Source organism: Tachyglossus aculeatus, chromosome 21 (genome assembly GCF_015852505.1).
Source record: "Tachyglossus aculeatus isolate mTacAcu1 chromosome 21, mTacAcu1.pri, whole genome shotgun sequence".
Lineage (NCBI taxonomy): Eukaryota > Metazoa > Chordata > Mammalia > Monotremata > Tachyglossidae > Tachyglossus > Tachyglossus aculeatus.
In genome coordinates this window covers 23,059,859-23,078,981 of record NC_052086.1, presented here as the reverse complement: position 1 = coordinate 23,078,981, position 19,123 = coordinate 23,059,859, and the positions used below count along the sequence as shown (strand labels likewise).

Below are 19,123 nucleotides of genomic sequence, written 5' to 3'. Positions count from 1 at the left end.
TTCCTGCTCCCCTAAATGAAAGTATAAGATTGTAAGCTGCAAGTGGTTCTGGCCAGAGATGAAATTAGTGGTTTGCATGCACATTAAGAGAGAACTCAGTTTTGTAGTAGTGAGAAGACTGGGCCTAAATCTCAGAACCTCAAAATGGTAACTTGCTGTATAGAGCTCTCTTTTAATAAATACATGATAAAATTAGGTAAAATATTATAACTCTTTCCAGAATAAGTTGGCTTATGACAATTGTGGTGTTTGTTAGATGTTTACTATGTGCCAGAACGGTAGGTACCATAACTGTATCAGAAGTAAACTCAATCTTACACAGGGATTAGTCTTCAAGGCAGTGTAGAGAAATGGCCCCATATTCAAGATGAGGAAATCGAGGCACAGAAAAATTAAATGATTTGTCCTAGGTTACCCAGCAGGCAAATGGTAGAGCCAGGATTAGAATGCAGGTAATAATAAAGGTATTTTTGAAGTGCTTACTATGGGTCAAGTATAGTGGAAGATACAAGATAGTACAGATCATCCCTGTCCCTCAGACTCACAGTCTAAGATGAAATCATTATAATCATAATAATAAAAAATGGTATTTGCGTTAAGTGTTATGGTCCAAGCACCGTTACTTAGTTCTGGGGTAGATAATACAGTGCTCTGCACACAGTAAGCGCTCAATAAATACAAAATGAATACAGAATAATGAGGTCAGACAAAGTCTCTGTCCCCCATGAGGTTCACAGTCTAAGGGAACTCTTATAGATGAGGAAATAGGGACAGAGAAGATGGGTGAAATTCCCAAGATCACATAGCAGGAGAGTGGCGGAGTCAGGATTGAAATTCACATTATCCGACCTGCAGGCCAATGCTCTTTCTACTAGGCCACGCTGTTTCCTTCAAATGGGCATCAGCTCTCTCAGGACCTCAGTAAACAATCAATCATATTTATTGAGCGCTTACTGTGTGTAGAGCACTGTACTAAGCGCTTGGGAAGTACAAGTTGGCAACATTTAGAGACAGTCCCTACCCAACAGTGGGCTCACAGTCTAAAAGTCTAAACAAGTCTAAACAATTGCTCTTTTGCACTAAAATATACAACGCTGGCCTGAAAGATTAAGGAACCTCCCAAACCGCTACCTTAAAACCCAGTTCAGTCCATTCTAATAATTAATAATTATGGTATTAAGTTCTTACCATGTGCCAGGGACTGAACTAAGTGCTCGGGTGGATACAAGCAAATCAGTCTGGACATAGTCCCTGTCCCGCACAGGGCTCACGTCTTCATCCTCATTTTACAGATGAGGTAACTGAGGCACAGAGAAGTGAGGTGGCTTGCCCAAGGCCACACAGCAGACAAGTGGCAGAGCTGGGATTAGAATCCATTACTCCCAGGCCTGTGCTCTATCCACTACCCCATCCTGCTCCTTCCTATGGCATTAGGATTACGTTTAGGAAAAGTCAAGCTATAGCACTCAGCCACTCTGAAACCATGCACATGTGCCCTTGGGTAAGTCACTTCACTTCTCTGCATCTCAGTTATATCATCTGTAAAATGGGGATTAAGACTGTGAGCCCCATGAGGGACAGGTGCTGTGTCCAACCCGATTTGCTTGTATCCATCCCAGCTCTTAGTACAGTGCCTGGCACATAGTAAATGCTTAACAAATACCATAAGTATTATTATTACGCACACATACAAACACTCTCTCTCTCTCTCATTTTTTTCCATACCAGAGTTTGCTGGAAGCAAATAGGGATCATGTGTTGGATGAACATTCTCCCAATTCCCTAGAGGTATTCTAGGCAAAATGCACATTGAAAATATTCACAATGGAAGAACTGAGTCTTTTAATTTTGGCAGCCTACCACTAGAACAGGTCCTCCAGCATTTTAAAAGCCTCTAACACCCCAGTCCAAAAAAGGAAGTTAATACTGTCATATCTTGCCTGAGAAAGAATAATGAAACAATTGTGACATGGAGCATAGATTTTTTTTATTGCCATCATCATCATCATTAAGCACCAGCTTCACACTGCAAATTTTTTCAAAGGACTCTTTTCCCACATGTTCTTTTTTCAGAATTTTCTCATTTCCTTAATATAATTTTTTATGAAACAAAGGCAAAGAGCTGTGTACATCTTGCTGCAATACTCTTTAACTCTGTGGTTGCTGCTTCTCCTTGGTACTGTTCACATCTTTCATTGCCCAGGGCCTGAAAGGCTCTTGTTCATGAATTGCCTCTTCACAAAACAAGTCCACCACTAAAGAAGGCAAAAAGAAAAAAAAATATGATAGTTATATTGTTTCATTATGCAGTTTCAACACTGTGTAATTTGCCTCAAGCTGGTTCTTCAAATACGGCCTACTCTTTTTATGGTATTATGTGTCACGCACTGTACTAAGCGCTGGAGTAGATATAAATTAATCAAGTTGTACACAGTCCCTGACCAGAGTGGGGCTCACAGTCTTAATCCCCATTTTACAGATGAGGTAACTGAGGCCCAGAGAAGTTAAATGTCTTGCCCGAAGTCAGACAGCAGACAAGTGGCAAGGCCGGGATTAGAACCCAGGTCCTCTAACTCCCAGGCCACGCTCCATCCACTACACCACACTGTTTCTGTAAATAAATGCCTTCTCAAAAATAAATGCCCAAACTTGAGCTAAAATAAATTCCGAATGTCCAATATATTTCTATGAACCAGCTGTAGAAATTTATGGTCCAGTCCACAAGTGATCAAAATGGATCGCCACCACACCACATTATGGAACCACTCTTTTTCCTGTTGTAGAATACTTTATCATGTTTAACAGTTTTTCCTAAACGAAATGATAAATTCCCCACTCAGGAAGGGAAATAACCTTACCTTACTAGGCTTGTCACTCTGAGGGTCAAAAACTCTCTCACAAAGCCTCAGTCCAGTCTCTTGCCTCAGTTGCTGTAAGTAGGCCCTCATCACTTCTAAAACAAGCAGTACACAACACATTTAGCAGATCATGATGTGAAAACGAAGTCAAATGGACCTGTAGCAGTTTTAGACACTCTGCCTTTTCCTAGGCTAACATATTTCCACGCGCTCACAGAAATAAAGCAGCACACCCTAGCAACAAAAAAGATTTACTGGGAAGAGAGCCTTAGAATTTTTTAGCTTTTGAAAAATTCCAGTGCTCTTGTTTCGCAGACTATTTCTGAACTTTTCTGTGAAAGTGAAAGTTTTTAATCAAAAACCCAGGGAGTACTTGTTAAAAAGCGGGGTGATGCCTTGTCCTTACCATCTTCCTGTTTGTTTGCAGGTTTGGCATAAATTGCATTAAGTGGAAATCCAGGTTCACCAGGAATGGGGAAGTTGGTGATTCCCAGTGTGTACATTTCTTTCTCTCCTTGGCTTTTGGAATTGCACTGGAAAAAAAAAAGATTTTAATTTTTGGGAGCTTCTGTGGGGAAATACAATAAGCAGAAATGCAATTCACAGATAAATTAACTACAAATTTAATAAAGTTCTAGCTTAAAATATTCATAACAAAAACTCAGGCTCCTGTGCAGGATGACAAGATTCTGAAGACCTATTACTGAACTAACTATTCCCTCTTATTCTTCCTTGTACTGAATGTATAAAAGTTCAGAATGAAATTACAAAGTTCCTTATGAATCTCTGCTCCTTAAATTGGAAAAGATGATTTCTGTGCCTGGAACAAACCACATATTAATCAATCATATTTCTGAGTTCTTACTTTGTACAAAACATTGTGCTAAGGGCTTGAGAGAGTATACAATAGCAGAGTTGGTAGACATGTCCCTTGCCCACAAGGAGCTTGCATCTAGAGGGTGAGGCAGACAATAATGTAAATAATTGACGGATATGTACATAAGTGCTGTGGGGCTGCATGAGGATGAGATACTATTACGCACAATTCCACTAAAACACAATTGTTTTTAATTTAGAATCAACCACATCTGATTACCTTTTGGAGTTTTTTTAAGCATTCAGAAATGTACAGTGTAACGTATATCAAGGTTCTGTCAGCTTCATTCTAAAAAGAGAAAAGAAGTCTTAGTAATTTGTAGTTTAGCAATTACAAAAGCCCTGGCCATCATCGTAAAATACAAACAAAATTTTCAAAAGCTTTTCCATCCTGAGTAATTGAACAAAAGTATCTAGAGCACATTCTATTTTATTTAGAGATCAGTATTGTTCCTTGAGCACAGAGAGGGAACGAGAGGAAGGAATTACAAATGTAATTCTCAGTGTCTGAATCATTAAAGGCATTGAAATTTGTTTTGCTTACCTTAATCTCATAGTTTTTGAAGAAGACATTGGCCTTGAAGTAATATATGGCCTCATCCACAATATCTGTGTCTTTTGCTAAACAAAAGCAGGGGGAAATGGAAGGTTATCTAGCTGTAAAATAATGACTTTTTTCCTTGGCAGGAAAAAAATTACCTAACCCTACCTCTCACGGTCCCAGGAGAGAAGAAAATACACATAGGCAGTTGAAACATTTGGAAACAAATTCTGGAAATCCACATCTTTCTAAAATAAAAGATGCTTTAAAAAAGAAAGGTTCTCAAATCAATCACTCAGAGCTTACTGCATGAACAGCACTATACTAAGCACTTGGGAAAATACAACGAAGTTGGTAGATGTGACCCTTGCCCACGAAAAGCTTGTCTATAGGAGGAAAGAGACATTAAAATAAATTACAGAGTGGGGAAATAGAGTATAAGGATATGTACAAAAAGTGATCTGGGGCTGGGGTAAGTATCAAAGTGCTTAAAGAGCTACACAAGCAAGTGTATTGTCTAGGCAGAGGGAAAGGCAGATGGGGAAATGAGGGCTTAGTCAGGAAGAATATTTAGTAGAGTACTGAGATTCCAAAATGCAACTCTATAAAAAAATAGAATTTATAAAATTAATGTGCATTATTTTAAGTGGTTAGCAGACTGATAAAAGCCAGAAATACTTCCTTAACAAACACATTTTTGAATGTGTCTCCTGTGGGAATTGTGCTCTTTCACTTTTTCATTTTCCAAAGGTCCGAGGCCCTGGAGTGTGACAGCCACCAGATGGTTTTAGAAATTAAAAGACAGTCATTTGTTTTGGGATTTTTTTTTTAAATTCAGCATAGATATGCTTCTCAGACAACAGTACAATAAAATCCTCTTGAGGCCTGAGGGCCCTGGCATACCTGAAATTTACTATGGTTTCAATTACATTCTAATTTCAGACTCGCCTCTGAGTGACTTGACCAAGAACATATCATGAGTGCCTCATTTTCCCTTTGGACAAACTGCGAACTTCTACTACCAATCACACATATTTACTGAGCACTGCACTAAACACTTGGGAGAGAATAATAAGAACACAATCCCTGCCTTCAAGGATCGTATAATCTATCAAGGGAGACAGACACTAAAATATTTCACAGGTAGCGGGAAACAGAGAGTTTAAAAATATGTATGGGGTGGGGTGCTCACCTGCTTAGGTGACTTGGAAATGCTGAAGGGTGAGAGAGGAGGAAATAGGGTTTTAAAGCACTTTAAAAATACTGGCTCTGATGCTATCAGGACGAGGGGAGTAAATGTCTCCTTTTTCCAGGAGTATTGACTCTTTCAAGCCACTGGAGATCACTTGGTAATCAATAATCTGCTATTATAGAGAACTCAGCACGGTAAAATAGCTTTTTCACCTACTCAGCTTGCAGAGGCCAATTCAGATCGAACCCATTCCTTAATGGATCAAAACAGGATTAGGGGCCTGTCATCTGTTCCAGTCCAGTTTTACAGAGACCTGGTTAGTCTGATGACCAACTCGCCCCCAGCCTGGGCTTAGGATGGCATAGGGCAGGAGACTTTTTAGAAACTGATCCTCTGTGTTTTCAGAATTTCACCAGCAGTTCTGCATCTTCTTTCACCCCCTCTGCCACACCCCCACACCCCCGCTCACTCTCTCTCAACAGAGCAGAAGTCACTTCTCTGTCAGAACCAAGAGAAGTAGCAGCTGAGGCGGGTGACGAGAAAAATCTACTCAAATGGCTTCAGAAAAGAGAAGGTACTCTCTCCTAATCCGCCCCTGCCGTTTCTTGCCGGTCCCCTGGACTTTCCGTGGTCTGTCTCCAGTGACTTCCAGCTGGCTTACCCCATTAGAGTGCTTTAAAGTATCCCCAGGATCTTTTTGAAAAATCTACCTAGAGGACAAAATCTACCTAGAGGACCTGGCCAGGACAGGACTGACTTCAAAATCTGTGGGGTGAGGAAGTTTGAGAAGCAGAAATGACTTAACTTCTGCCTACTGCTCCCCTCACCTGGCTTCGTGCTTGTTTCAAGCAAGAAAGGAACTGTTCAGAGCCAGTTAGAAAGGTGGTGGACATATGTAAAGGAATTTTCATGAGCTGCCCACCAAGATTTTTCTGGTATCTCAATAGAATCAGTCAGAAGGACCTGGGTTCTAACCCCAGCTCTGCCACTTGTCTGCTGTGTCACTTTGGACAAGTCACTTAACTTCTCTGTGCCTCAGCAACCTCATCTATAAAATAGGGATTGAGACGTTGAGCTTCATGTGGGACAAGGACTGGGTCCAACCCAATTAGCTTGTACCTAAGTGCTTAACAAGTACCATTATTATTATTGGGACAAGGACTGGGTCCAACCCAATTAGCTTGTATCTAAGTGCTTAACAAGTACCATTATTATTATCAGGTCAGTCTGACTCTGGGCAGGTCACTGGGCTCACTACCTCTCAGCTTCAAGATGTCTACTCCAAGTCATCCCAGCTTTTTAAGTTACCACATGAAAGAAATAAAGTGACATATACTCATTTGAAAGTTCCTCTCTCATAGAATGAGAATTTCTCAGTTATTTATATAGATTCTAGGGTGCTTTTTTGTTCTGAAACTCTTTTGGTTGTGTTCTTTTATGATCTGCCCTACCAACTGTTGCCCTTTCCATCATCTCCGAAAAATGGAGCTCTCACCTATTAAGCAGTTGGGAAAATCTGAAAAGAATTAAATTCATAAAGCAGAAACTTGTGTTGAAATTAAAACAGATTACTCCTACTATCTCAGCAATAAAGGGTACTTGATTCAGAACTAGAGAACTCTACCATTCTGCCCTATCTGTTCCATGGAGAAAACATGGCTGATATATATCATACATATCAGATATGAGAAGCAGCGTGGCTCAGTGGAAAGAGCACGGGCTTTGGAGTCAGAGGTTGTGGGTTCTAATCCTAGCTCTGCCAATTGTCAGCTGTGTGACTTTGGGCAAGTCACTTATCTTCTCTGTGTCTCAGTTAACTCATCTCTAAAATGGGGATTAAGACTGTGAGCCCCTGTGGGACAACCTGATCACCTTGTAACCTCCCCAGCGCTTAGAACGGTGCTTTGCACCTAGTAAGCACTTAATAAATGCCATCATTATTATATCATAATGCAAAAGAGGAATCAAAACAGTCCCTTTCAGAGCACTTTCTCCCAAGACCCCCCCAAAAAGTGATCCTCAAAGTAAAGAGAAATAGTTTAGAGAAAGAAAAGATCCTGTAAGTAGGATGAAAAATGTAATATTTAAGGAGGAAGAAAAACCTAATATTGGACACAAAGTCTTGAGCCACTGGTGAGCTATTGCTGACAGCGAAGTTTCTGCAGGAGGCTGAAGAAAGGAAGTGGTTTGGAGGGGGAGGGTAGTGATATTAAGAAAGCAGCAGGAGAACAGAGTAGTCCTAATCATCAACTGTGGCAAAAGTACTGCCAGAGGCAGTGATGACATGAATTCTCCCTAGATCTAAACTTAAAATAAGAATGGAGTAATGATTAGAACAATCTGTAAAAGCAACTATTTCCAAATGACTGGAGACATCACTCCTCCAAGCAAAAAGAAGGCCTGGTTCCTTCCCAATAGAGTTGAAAAGTAGCAGTGGTAATGACATTTATGAAATGCTTACCATGGTGCTACACTGTACTAAATTCTGGGAATAAATACAAACCCAGGCCCACCACACACTCACAATCTGGGAAGGTGGAGGGGGAGGACAGATGCACAAGAAAATAAATAAGATAATGTCAACAAGAAACAACAATGAAGAAAATAGTAGTGAAGTGCTGGGAGGCAATCGTCTTCAGGCTCCTCAATCTCTCATTTATAACATTGTTTTATGATAAAATTGGCTGCCATTTAAAATGCTGCATTGGATTATGAACAGTGCTTTGCACATAGTAATCACTTAATAAATTCATTCAATCGTATTTATTAAGCGCTTACTGTGTGCAGAGCACTGTACTAAGTACTTGGGAAGTACAAGTTAATAAATACTTAATAAATAAATACTTAATATTTATTAAGTAAATATTAAATATTTATTACTTATTTATTAAGTAATAATAATACAATGCTTAATAAATGTCATTATTATTATGCAGTGTGGCTGTGCGTGTGTGTATGGGTTTATACGTATATCAGACATATATAGAGATAGAGATACATATACACAGAGAGGAGGGGAGTAAGAGAGAGAGGAAATTTATTTTGCTTTGCCTGGGGACAGCAAGAAATAGCCAAAGGAGACCACTTGCTCAGCCACACACATTCCCTTCTTCAAAAAGATCTGTACACCCTCACTGTTGGGATCCCAAATGCTTTTATCCAGAAAAGCCAGTGGCCTCTTCCTGAAGACAGTTTGCCTCAAAATATGCACACTGTGACATGGGGCTGACCCAGATTAATCCATCAAATAGTGCTATTTATTGAGCACTTACTGTGTGTAGAGCACTCTACTAAGCACTTGGGCAAATACATTATAACAGAGTTTGCAGACACGTTCCTTGCCCACAAGCTTACAGTCTAGAGCGGGGAGACAGACATTAAGTATTGTGAGTCTGAGGAGTCGGGGAGTAGGGTGATTATCAAGTGCTTAAAGCATACAGCTCCAAATGCTCAGGTGACAGAGGAGTAGGAGAAACGAGGGCTTAGGGAAGGCCTCTTGGAGGAGATGGGATTTGAATAAGGCTTTGAAGATGGGGAGAGTGATTGTCAGTTGGCTCTAAAAGACAGGGGAGTCTCAGGACAGAGGCAGGATGAGGCTGAGGGGTCAGCGGTAAGATTAAATGAGACCAAGATATAGTGAGCAGATTGGTGTTAGAGGAGTGAAATGAGCATGCTGGGTTGTAGTAGGAAACCAGTGAGGCAAGAGAGGAAGGGTGAGGTAAATGAGAGCATTAAAACCAATGGTAAGGAGCTTACGTTTGATGCCGAAGTGAATGGGCAACCCCTGACAGCAAATATTCTGTACATGGATAGACTGTGAGAGTACCAAGTAATTTCAGTTAAATACAGTTTGGGGAAGCAGTGTGACCTAGTAGATAGAGCATGGGCCTAGGAATCAGAAGGACCTGGATTCTAATCCCGCCTTTGCCACTTGTCTGTTCTGTGACCTAGAGCAAGTAACTTAACTTCTTTGTGCCTTAGTTACCTCATCTGTAAAATGGGAGTTCAATACTGGCTCTCCTTCCTACTTAGATTGTGAGCTCTATGTAGGGCAGGTATTGTCTCCAGCCCGATTAACTTGAATCTACCCCAGTGGTTTAGTACAGGGCCTGGCACAGAATAAGTGCCTAACAAATACTATTATTATTAATACAGAAGCATTTATTTTTGAAGGGCCTTTTCAAGAACAAAATGAATACACAATTTTTAAAATCAGAAAGTCTGTGATTTCCTTCTCCTCCATCACCGTCGAGAAAAGCCCTGTGGTAACCATCACCTTCCTTCCCGTCCCCGAGGGTCACTGCTCTTGGCATACTCCATGCACAGGACTAGAGATAAAAGCTGCTCCCACTCCCTTCTTCCCACTTAAACTTTTGATTGGGAGCTTCCCTGCCGCTCCAAGGGAAAGGGACCATGTATTCTCTCCCAGCACTTGATACACTGTGCTGCACACAGAAAGAGCTCAATAAATACCATTACTACACCACCACTATGACTCCAAGCAAGGCCCTGGTCATTGTCTGTCTCCCCCTTCTAGACTGTGAGCCCGTTGCTGGGTAGGTATTATCTCCATATGTTGTAGACTTGTACTTCCCAAGCGCTTAGTACAGTGCTCTGCACACAGTAATTGCTCAATAAATACGATTGAATGAGTGAATGAATGGTCCCAACTGCCTCAACCTCCCCAGAAGCCCAAATGTGGGGGCGGGAGGGCTTTCAGGGTACGTAGAGCACAAAACAAATGCTAACATAGTTATAGGTAGGAGCTATGGTTTTCCATGATTTGCTTAAATGGTTTTTTACACAGAAAAAGATGTAAACTTACTTTCTCTAGGGGCTGGTCCTTTAAACTGACTTCTGAGAGGTAATAGAGCCATATTTCCAATCAGTTTGGTGTCCGAGTCCATGAGGGCAGAGTGGTAGGCCTGCAATAACATGCCACAAAAAAATGCAATGGAGCAGAACGACAGACATTTGGGCTTACAAATGCATTTTACCAAAGATCAACAGGAAGTTAAGCCAGGGAAATGTATTTATAGTTATGTTTGCTGAATGGGGTCTCCTCTAAGAGTACAACTGACTGTCTTGGATAAAAGGAGAGACCAGTAGCACACAGGGCATCTAATGCTTGAAGCATCAGCTGGCAGTGATGCACTTTGGCATCTTAGGAAGTAGGGGCCTAAGAGAGAGAGAAAAATATAAATATAGGAGCAAACTGGGAAGAAGAAAAAGGAATGGATGGGAAAAATGGACGGGGGTCGGGAAAGGGAAAAAAGAAGAAGGATAGGAATTGAGATGGAAGGAGGGGGATAATCAATCAACTGTACTGAGTGCCTACTGTGTGCAGAGCACTGAACTAAGCGGTTGGGAGAGCGCAATAAAACAGAGTTGGTGGACACATTCCCTTGTCAGCAGTGTGACTTTGGGCAAGTCACTTAACTTCTCTGTGCCTCAGTTACCTCATCTGTAAAATGGGGGATTAAGACTGTGAGTCCCAACGTGGGACAACCTGTATCCCCCCCAGTGCTTAAAACAATGTCTGTACATATTTATTACTCTATTTATTTGTTTATTTTACTTGTACATATCTATTCTATTTATTTTATTTTGTTAGTATGTTTGGTTTTGTTCTCTGTCTCCCCCTTTTAGACTGTGAGCCCACTGTTGGGTAGGGACTGTCTCTATATGTTGCCAACTTGTACTTCCCAAGCGCTTAGTACAGTGCCCTGCACACAGTAAGCGCTCAATAAATACGATTGATTGACTGATTAACGAATGCCATCATTATCATTATTATTCTCTGCCCCCAATGAGCTCACAGTCTAGAGGGGATAAGGAAGAGGGGGTGACATGTTTTGTTTTGTTGTCTGTCTCCCCCTTCTAAGACTGTGAGCCCGTTATTGGGTAGGGACCATCTCTATCTGTTGCTGACTTGTACTTCCCAAGCGCTTAGTCCAGTGTTCTGCACACAGTAAGCGCTCAATAAATATGACTGAATGAATGAAGAGGGAGAAAAAGGAAATTTAGGATTGAGACAAGAAGGAGGGAAAGAGGGGAAGGAAGGAGGTAGAGGGGAGAAAGGGAGGGGCCTGTTGAAACTGCCTCACTATAGATCACTGAGGTGACACTTCCTGGAGGAAGACAAAGCTTGAAGCAGCGTGGCTCAGTAGAAAGAGCCCGGGCTTTGGAGTCAGAGGTCACGGGTTCGAATCCTGACTCCGCCACATGCCTGCTGTGTGACATTGGGCAAGTCACTTCACTTCTTTGAGCCTCGGTTACCTCATCTGTAAAATGGTGTTTAAGACTGTGAGCCACACATGGGACAACCTGATCCCCTTGTAACCTCCCCAGTGCTTTTCATTCATTCATTCAATTGTATTTATTGAGCGCTTACTGTGCGCAGAGCACTGTACTAAGCGCTTGGGAAGTACAAGTTGGCAACATATACAGATGGTCCCTACCCAACAATGGGCTCACAGTCTAGAACGGGGAGACAGACAACAAAACAAAACATATTAACAAAATAAAATAAATAGAAGAGTAAATATGCACAAGTAAAATAAATAGCGCTTAACAAGCGCTATTATGATTATTCTGTTTGAATGACAAGGCAGGGGGGAGGGGGACAGAAAAAGGGGAAGTAGGGATCCCGAAACCGGGTTGAAAGGCTAGAGGATGTGGGAGGGGGCATAGGGGACTGAGCCCCCTCCATCCTCTTCCCCTCCCCAACCCCCCGGCCTTACCTCCTTCCCCTCCCCACAGCACCTGTGTATATGTATATATGTTTGTACGTATTTATTACTCTATTTATTTATTTTACTCGTACATATTTATTCTATTTATTTTATTTTGTTAATATGTTCTGTTTTGTTGTCTGTCTCCCCCTTCTAGACTGTGAGCCCACTGTTGGGTAGGGACCGTCTCTATATGTTGCCAACTTGTACTTCCCAAGCGCTTAGTACAGTGCTCTGCACACAGTAAGCGCTCAGTAAATACAATTGAATGAATGAATAGGAGACACGAGGGGGGCCTACCTGGGGTGGGAAATTCAGTTCCAAGTCCAACATCGCCCCTTCCCCTTTCTCCACCCCACTGACAGGGCCTGCCACCCGAGCCGCCGTTTCCTTCTCTTTCCTTCTCCTTCCTGTGCCGCTTCCATTCATTCATCCATTCAATCGTATTTATTGAGCGCTTACTGTATGCAGAGCACTGTACTAAGCGCTTGGGAAGTACAAGTTGGCAACATCTGGAGACGGTCCCTACTCAACAGCGGGCTCACAGTCTAGAAGGGGGAGACAGACAACAAAACATATTAACAAAATAAAATAAATGGAATAAATATGTACAAGTAAAATAGAGTAGTAAATACGTACAAACATATATACATTCATTCAATCGTATTTATTGAGCGCTTACTGTGTGCAGAGCACTGTCCTAAGCGTTTGGGAAGTCCAAGTTGGCAACACATAGAGACAGTCCCTACTCAACAGCGGGCTCACAGTCCAGAAGGGGGACACAGACGACAAAACAAAACATATTAACAAAATAAAATAGACTAAATATGTACAAATAGAGTAATAAATACGTACAAACATATATACATATATGCAGGTGCTGCGGGGAGGGGAAGGAGGTAGCGTGGCTCAGTGGAAAGAGCCCGGGCTTTGGAGTCAGAGGTCATGGGTTCGAATCCCGACTGCACCACGTCTGCTGTGTGACCTTGGGCAAGTCACTTCACTTCCCTAAACCTCAGTTCCCTCATCTGTAAAATGGGGATGAAGACTGTGGGCCCCACGTGGGACAACCTGATCACCTTGTATCCTCCCCAGCGCTTAGAGCAGTGCTCTGCACAGAGTAAGCGCTTAATAAATGTCGTTATTATTATATTAACAAAATAACATAAATGGAATAAACGTGTACAAGTAAAACAGAGTAGTAAATCCGTACAAATATAGATCCATATATCCAGGTGCTGTGGGGAGGGGAAGGAGGGAGGGCGAGGGGGGGAAGGGGGAGAGGAAGGAGGGGGCTCAGTCTGGGAAGGCCTCCTATGTGCTTCCCTGGTTTCCATCCGCTCTTCCCCCCCCGGTCCTCCTCCTTCCCCATCTCCTGGGGGTCTCACCGGCATCTTGGGTCGGTGGGTCGGTGGGTCGGTGGGGTCGGTGCCGGTGCCTGGGCCCGCTCAGCCTCCCGTGGCGGCCTAAGGCGCTTCCGCTCCCTCTGCTCGGGCGGGGCCCCACCGGAAGGACCGACGGAGCACACGGGCAAGACCCGCAGGAAGGACCCCGCCGCTCCGCGAGGGGGCAGTGGAGGGCCGGCTTCATTCACTCATTCATTCATATATAATCATATTCATTCGTTCATTCGTATTCATTCGTGCATTCGTACATATTCATAGTCATTCGTTCATTCGTATTCATTCATGCATTCGTACATATTCGTTCGTTCATTCGTATTTATTCATGCATTCATACATATTCATAGTCATTCGTTCATTCGTATTCATTCATTCATTCATTTTCATTCATTCATATGTATTCATATTCATTTGCGTTCATTCATTCATTCATTTGTATTCATATTCATTTGCGTTCATTCATTCATTCATATATGTTCATATTCATTCGTATTCATTCATTCATTCATATTCATTCATTCATACTCATTCATTCATATTCATTCATTCATTTATATTCATTCATCCATATTCATTCATTTATATTCATTCATTCATATTCATTCATTCATCGATTCATTCGTTCATTGATTCATTCATATCATTCATTCATTCATATTCATTCATTTATACATATTCATTCATTCATCGATTCATTCGTTCATTGATTCATTCATTCATATTCATTCACTCATTCATATTCATTCATTCATATTATTGATTCATACATATTCATTCATTCATCGATTCATTCATTCATATTCATTGATTCATTCATTCATTGATTCATTCATTCATATTCATTGTTCATTCATTCATTGATTCATTCATTCATTGATTCATTCATATTCATTGATTCATTCATTCATATTCATTCATTCATACTAATTGATTCACTCATATTCATTCATTCATACTAATTGATTCACTCATGTTCATTCATTCATATTCATATTCATTCATTCATATTCATATTCATTCATTCATTCATATTCATGCATTCATACTAATTGATTCACTCATTCATAGTCATTCATTCATATTCATACTAATTGATTCATTCATATTCATTCATTCATACTAATTGATTCACTCATATTCATTCATTCATTCATATTCATTCATTCATTCCTATTGATTCATTCATATTCATTCATATCCATTGATTCATTCATATTCATTCATTCATTCATATTCATTCATATTCATTCATTCATATTCATTCATCCAATCAATCAATCAATCATATTTATTGAGCGCTTACTATGTGCACAGCACTGTACTAAGTGCTCCATCCATTCATTCATTTAATCGTATTTATTCATTCATTCACTCAATCGTATTTATTGAGCGCTTACTGTGTGCGGAGCACTGTACTAAGCACTTGGGAAGTCCAAGTTGGCAACATATAGAGACAGTCCCTACCCAACAGCGGGCTCACAGTCTAGATGGGGGAGACAGACAACAAAACAAATTAACAAAATAAAATAAATAGAATAAATATGTACAAATAAAATAGAGTAATAAATATGTACAAACATATATACATATATACAGGTCCTGTGGGGAGGGGAAGGAGGCAAGGCGGGGGGATGGGGAGGAGGGGGAGAGTAGACTGTGAGCTCACTGTTGGGTAGGGACCGTCTCTATGTTGCCAACTGGTACTTCCCAAGCGCTTAGTACAGTGCTCTGCACACAGTAAGCGCTCAATAAATACGATTGAATGAATGAATGAATGAATGAATGAATGAATGAATGAATGAATGAGAGGAAGGAAGGGACTGCACATGCGCAGAGACGGGGGATTTGCGCACTTTTCACTGCTGTAGCCAACGAAGCGCAGGCCGGTCTGCGGCCCGACCTTGACCGGAGTAATAATAATAATAATAATAATAATAATGACATTTGTTAAGCGCTTACTATGTGCAAAAAACTGTTCTAAGCGCTGGGGGGGATACAAGGTGATCAGGTTGTCCCACGTGGGGCACACAGTCTTAATCCCCATTTTACAGATGAGGTAACTGAGGCCCAGAGAAGTGAAGTGACTTGCCCGAAGTCACACAGCTGACAAGTGTTGGAGTCGGGATTAGAACCCATGACCTCTGGCTCCCAAGCCCGGGCTCTTTCCAGTGAGCCACGCTGCCCAACAGCGGGCTCACAGTCTAGAAGGGGGAGACAGAGAACAAAACAAAACAAATTAACGAAATAAAATAGAATAAATATGTACAAGTAAAATAAATTGAGTAATACGTGCAAACATATATACATATCTACAGGTGCTGTGGGGAGGGGAAGGAGGTAAGGCGGGGGGATGGGGAGGAGGGGGAGAGTAGACTGTGAGCCCACTGTTGGGTAGGGACCGTCTCTATATGTTGCCAACTTGTACTTCCCAAGCGCTTAGTACAGTGCTCTGCACACAGTGAGCGCTCAATAAATACGATTGTATGAATGAATGAATGAGAGGAAGGAGGGGACTGCACATGCGCAGTGTGCAGAGACGGGGGGGATTTGCGCACCTTTTCCTGCTGCAGCGAAGTGCGAAGCGGTCCGGAGTAATATTAATATTAATAATAATAATAATAATAATAATAATTGCATTTGTTAATTGCTTACTATGTGCAAAGCACTGTTCTAGGCAATGGGGGGATACAAGGTGATCAGGTTGTCCCACGTGGGGCTCACAGTCTTCACCCCCATTTTACAGATGAGGGAACTGAGGCTCAGAGAAGTGAAGTGACTTCCCCAAGGTCACACAGCAGACATGTGGTGGAGCCGGGATTCGAACCCATGACCTCTGACTCCAAAGCCCGGGCTCTTTCCACTGAGCCAGACTGCTTCTCTACCACCAGCGTGGCTCAGTGGCAAGAGCCTGGGCTTGGGTTCTAATCTCGCCTCCGCCGCTTGTCTGCTGTGTGACTTTAGGCAAGCCACCTCACTTCTCTGGGCCTCAGTTACCTCATCTGTAAAATGGGGATTGACTGAGTCCCCACGTGCGACAACCTGATGACCTTGTATCTCCCCCAGCGCTTAGAACAGTGTTTGACATAGTAAAAGCTTAATACCATTATTATTATTATTATTAGAGAAGCAGCGTGTTTGCTGTGTGACTTTGGGCAAGCCACTTCAATTCTCTGGGCCTCAGTTACTTCATCTGTAAAATGGGGATTGACTGTGAGTCCCACGTGCGACAACCTGATGGCCTTGTATCTTCCCTAGCGCTTAGAACATGTTTGGCACATGGTAAGCGCTTAATACCATTATTATTATTATTGAAGCACTGTGTCTGCTATGTGACTTTGGGCAAGCCACTTCAATTCTCTGGACCTCAGTTATCTCATCTGTAAAATGGGGATTGACTGTGAGTCCCCACGTGCGACAACCTGATGACCTTGCATCTCCCCCAGCGCTTAGAACAGTGTTTGGCACATAGTAAACGCTTAATACCATGATTATTATTATTATTATTAGAGAAGCAGCGTGTCTGCTGGGTGACTTTGGGCAAATCACTTAACTTCTCTGAGCCTCAGTTACCGTATCTGTAAAATGGGGATTAAGACTGTGAGCCCCACATGGGACAACCTGATTACCTTGCATCTTCCCTAGCGCTTAGAACAGTGCTTGGCACATAGTAGATGCTTAACAAATACCATCATCGTTATTATTATTATTACAGAAGCATTGTGGCTCAGAGGAAAGAGCACGGGCTTGGGAGTCAGAGGTCGTGGGTTCTAATCCTCACTCTGCCACATGTCTGCCGTGTGATGTTGGGCAAGTCACTTAACTTCTCTGAGCCTCAGTTACCTTATCTGTAAAATGGGGATTAAGACTGTGAGCCCCACATGGGACAACCTGATTACCTAGACTGATCTTTTAGACTGTGAGCCCCTTTTAGACTGTGAGCCCACTGTTGGGTAGGGACTGTCTCTGTATGTTGCCAACTTGTACTTCCCAAGCGCTTAGTACAGTGCTCTGCACACAGTAAGCGCTCAATAAATACAATTGATGATGATGATGATGATCTTCTAGACTGTGAGCCAGTTGTTGGGTAGGAATTGTCTCTGTTGCAGAATTGTACTTTCCAAGTGCTTAGTACAGTGCACACAGCGCTCAATAAATACAAGTGAATGAATGAATGATCTGCCACAGTGCTTGGCACGTAGTAAACCCTTAAATACCATAATTATTATTTTTGAGGGCTTACTGTGGAGAACACTCTACTAAGCGCTGAGGAGAGTTCAATATAACAGAGTTGGTAGACACATTCCTTGCCCACAACCAGATTACAGTGAATTGGATGGAAGCGCTTGCATTCAGAGAAGCAGTGTGGCTCAGTGGAAAGAGCACGGGCTTTGGAGTCAGAGGTCATGGATTCGAATCCCAGCTCCACCACGTCTGCTGTGTGACCTTGGGCAACTCACTTAACTTCTCTGAGCCTCAGTTACCTCATCTGTAAAATGGGGATTAAGACTGTGAGCCCCAATGTGGGACAACTTGATCACCTTGTATCCTCTCCAGTGCTTAGAACAGTGCTCTGCATATAGTAAGCACTTAATAAATGCCATTATTATTAACAGTGCTCAGCACTTAGAACAGTGCTTGGCACATAGTAAGCACTTCAAAAATACAACCATCATTATTATTACCCTGGGAGTAGCCAGAACAAGACTTTCCAAAATCTGGAGCTGATCAGGGCTCAAATAGTACAGCTGGACATGCAGTGGGGCTGTTAATTTCCCTCCTCCCCACCACCAGTTCTTGTTCAGTCCTTTTTTGGCTCACCTCATCTGGAAAATTCGGCTTGTGAAACACCATATATCCATCAACAACTCCTCAGGACACTGCAATCCGCCCCACTGCCTCCTTAATCCTCAGACTTTTCCTTTCCTTTTTTTGTCTTCTTTTAATAGTGTTTGTTAAGCGCTATGTACCACATACTGTACTAAGCGCTGGGATAGATACAAGCTAATCATATTGGACACACTAAATGGGGCTCAGTCTTAATCCCCATTTTACAGATGAGGTACCAGGCAAGAAGTAAGTGACTTGTCCAAGGTCACACAGCAGTCTGTGCAGGGCTTTATGAAAATAGGGTGTGAAAATAGGCAGGCATGTAAAAAAAAAATCATTGGTTATTTGAGTTTTTACTGTGTGCAGAGCACTGTAATAAGGGCTTGAAAGAGTCCATAAGAGTTGGTAGACACCTGCCGACGAGAAGCTTACCGATTTAGAGAAGACAGAATTAAAATAAATTAAGTTAGAGGAAATGGCAGAATACACAGTTATATTTATATATGCATTGGGGGTGGGTTGACTATCAGTGTCCTTAAGGGCTAAGGGCCCAATACTAAAGGTAAAGCAGGGGAGGGCCAATCAATTAGAGAAGTGTCTCTGAGGAAAGGGGGAAAAAAGTAATTCCCTCCGCCTAGCCCCACAGCACTTATGTACATATCTGTAATTTATTTATTTACATTAATGTCAGT

General features: G+C 41.9%; 1 protein-coding gene across 1 annotated transcript; it reads right to left on the bottom strand.

The window, feature by feature from the left end:
* Positions 1-1,965: 1,965 nt before the first annotated feature.
* ARPC3 (actin related protein 2/3 complex subunit 3) lies at positions 1,966-13,693 on the bottom strand. The gene is made up of 7 exons (XM_038763855.1): positions 13,590-13,693; positions 10,293-10,392; positions 4,279-4,355; positions 3,955-4,023; positions 3,265-3,391; positions 2,859-2,953; positions 1,966-2,255 (listed from the first exon to the last, which is right to left on the bottom strand). Exons 1-7 carry the CDS (start codon positions 13,593-13,595, stop codon positions 2,193-2,195), a joined length of 537 nt encoding a protein of 178 aa, XP_038619783.1. The 5' UTR covers positions 13,596-13,693; the 3' UTR covers positions 1,966-2,192.
* Positions 13,694-19,123: the final 5,430 nt, after the last annotated feature.

What these genes read in the sequence shown, in the direction of transcription:
- ARPC3 (XM_038763855.1), bottom strand. An exon ending in AGGACCAGCCCCTAGAGAAA is followed by an intron (nt 4,356 to 10,292) that starts GTAAGTTTACAT and finishes GCTTTTGTTTAG; the next exon opens with CAAAAGACACAGATATTGTG. An exon ending in GCTTAAAAAAACTCCAAAAG is followed by an intron (nt 3,392 to 3,954) that starts GTAATCAGATGT and finishes TTTTTTTTCCAG; the next exon opens with TGCAATTCCAAAAGCCAAGG.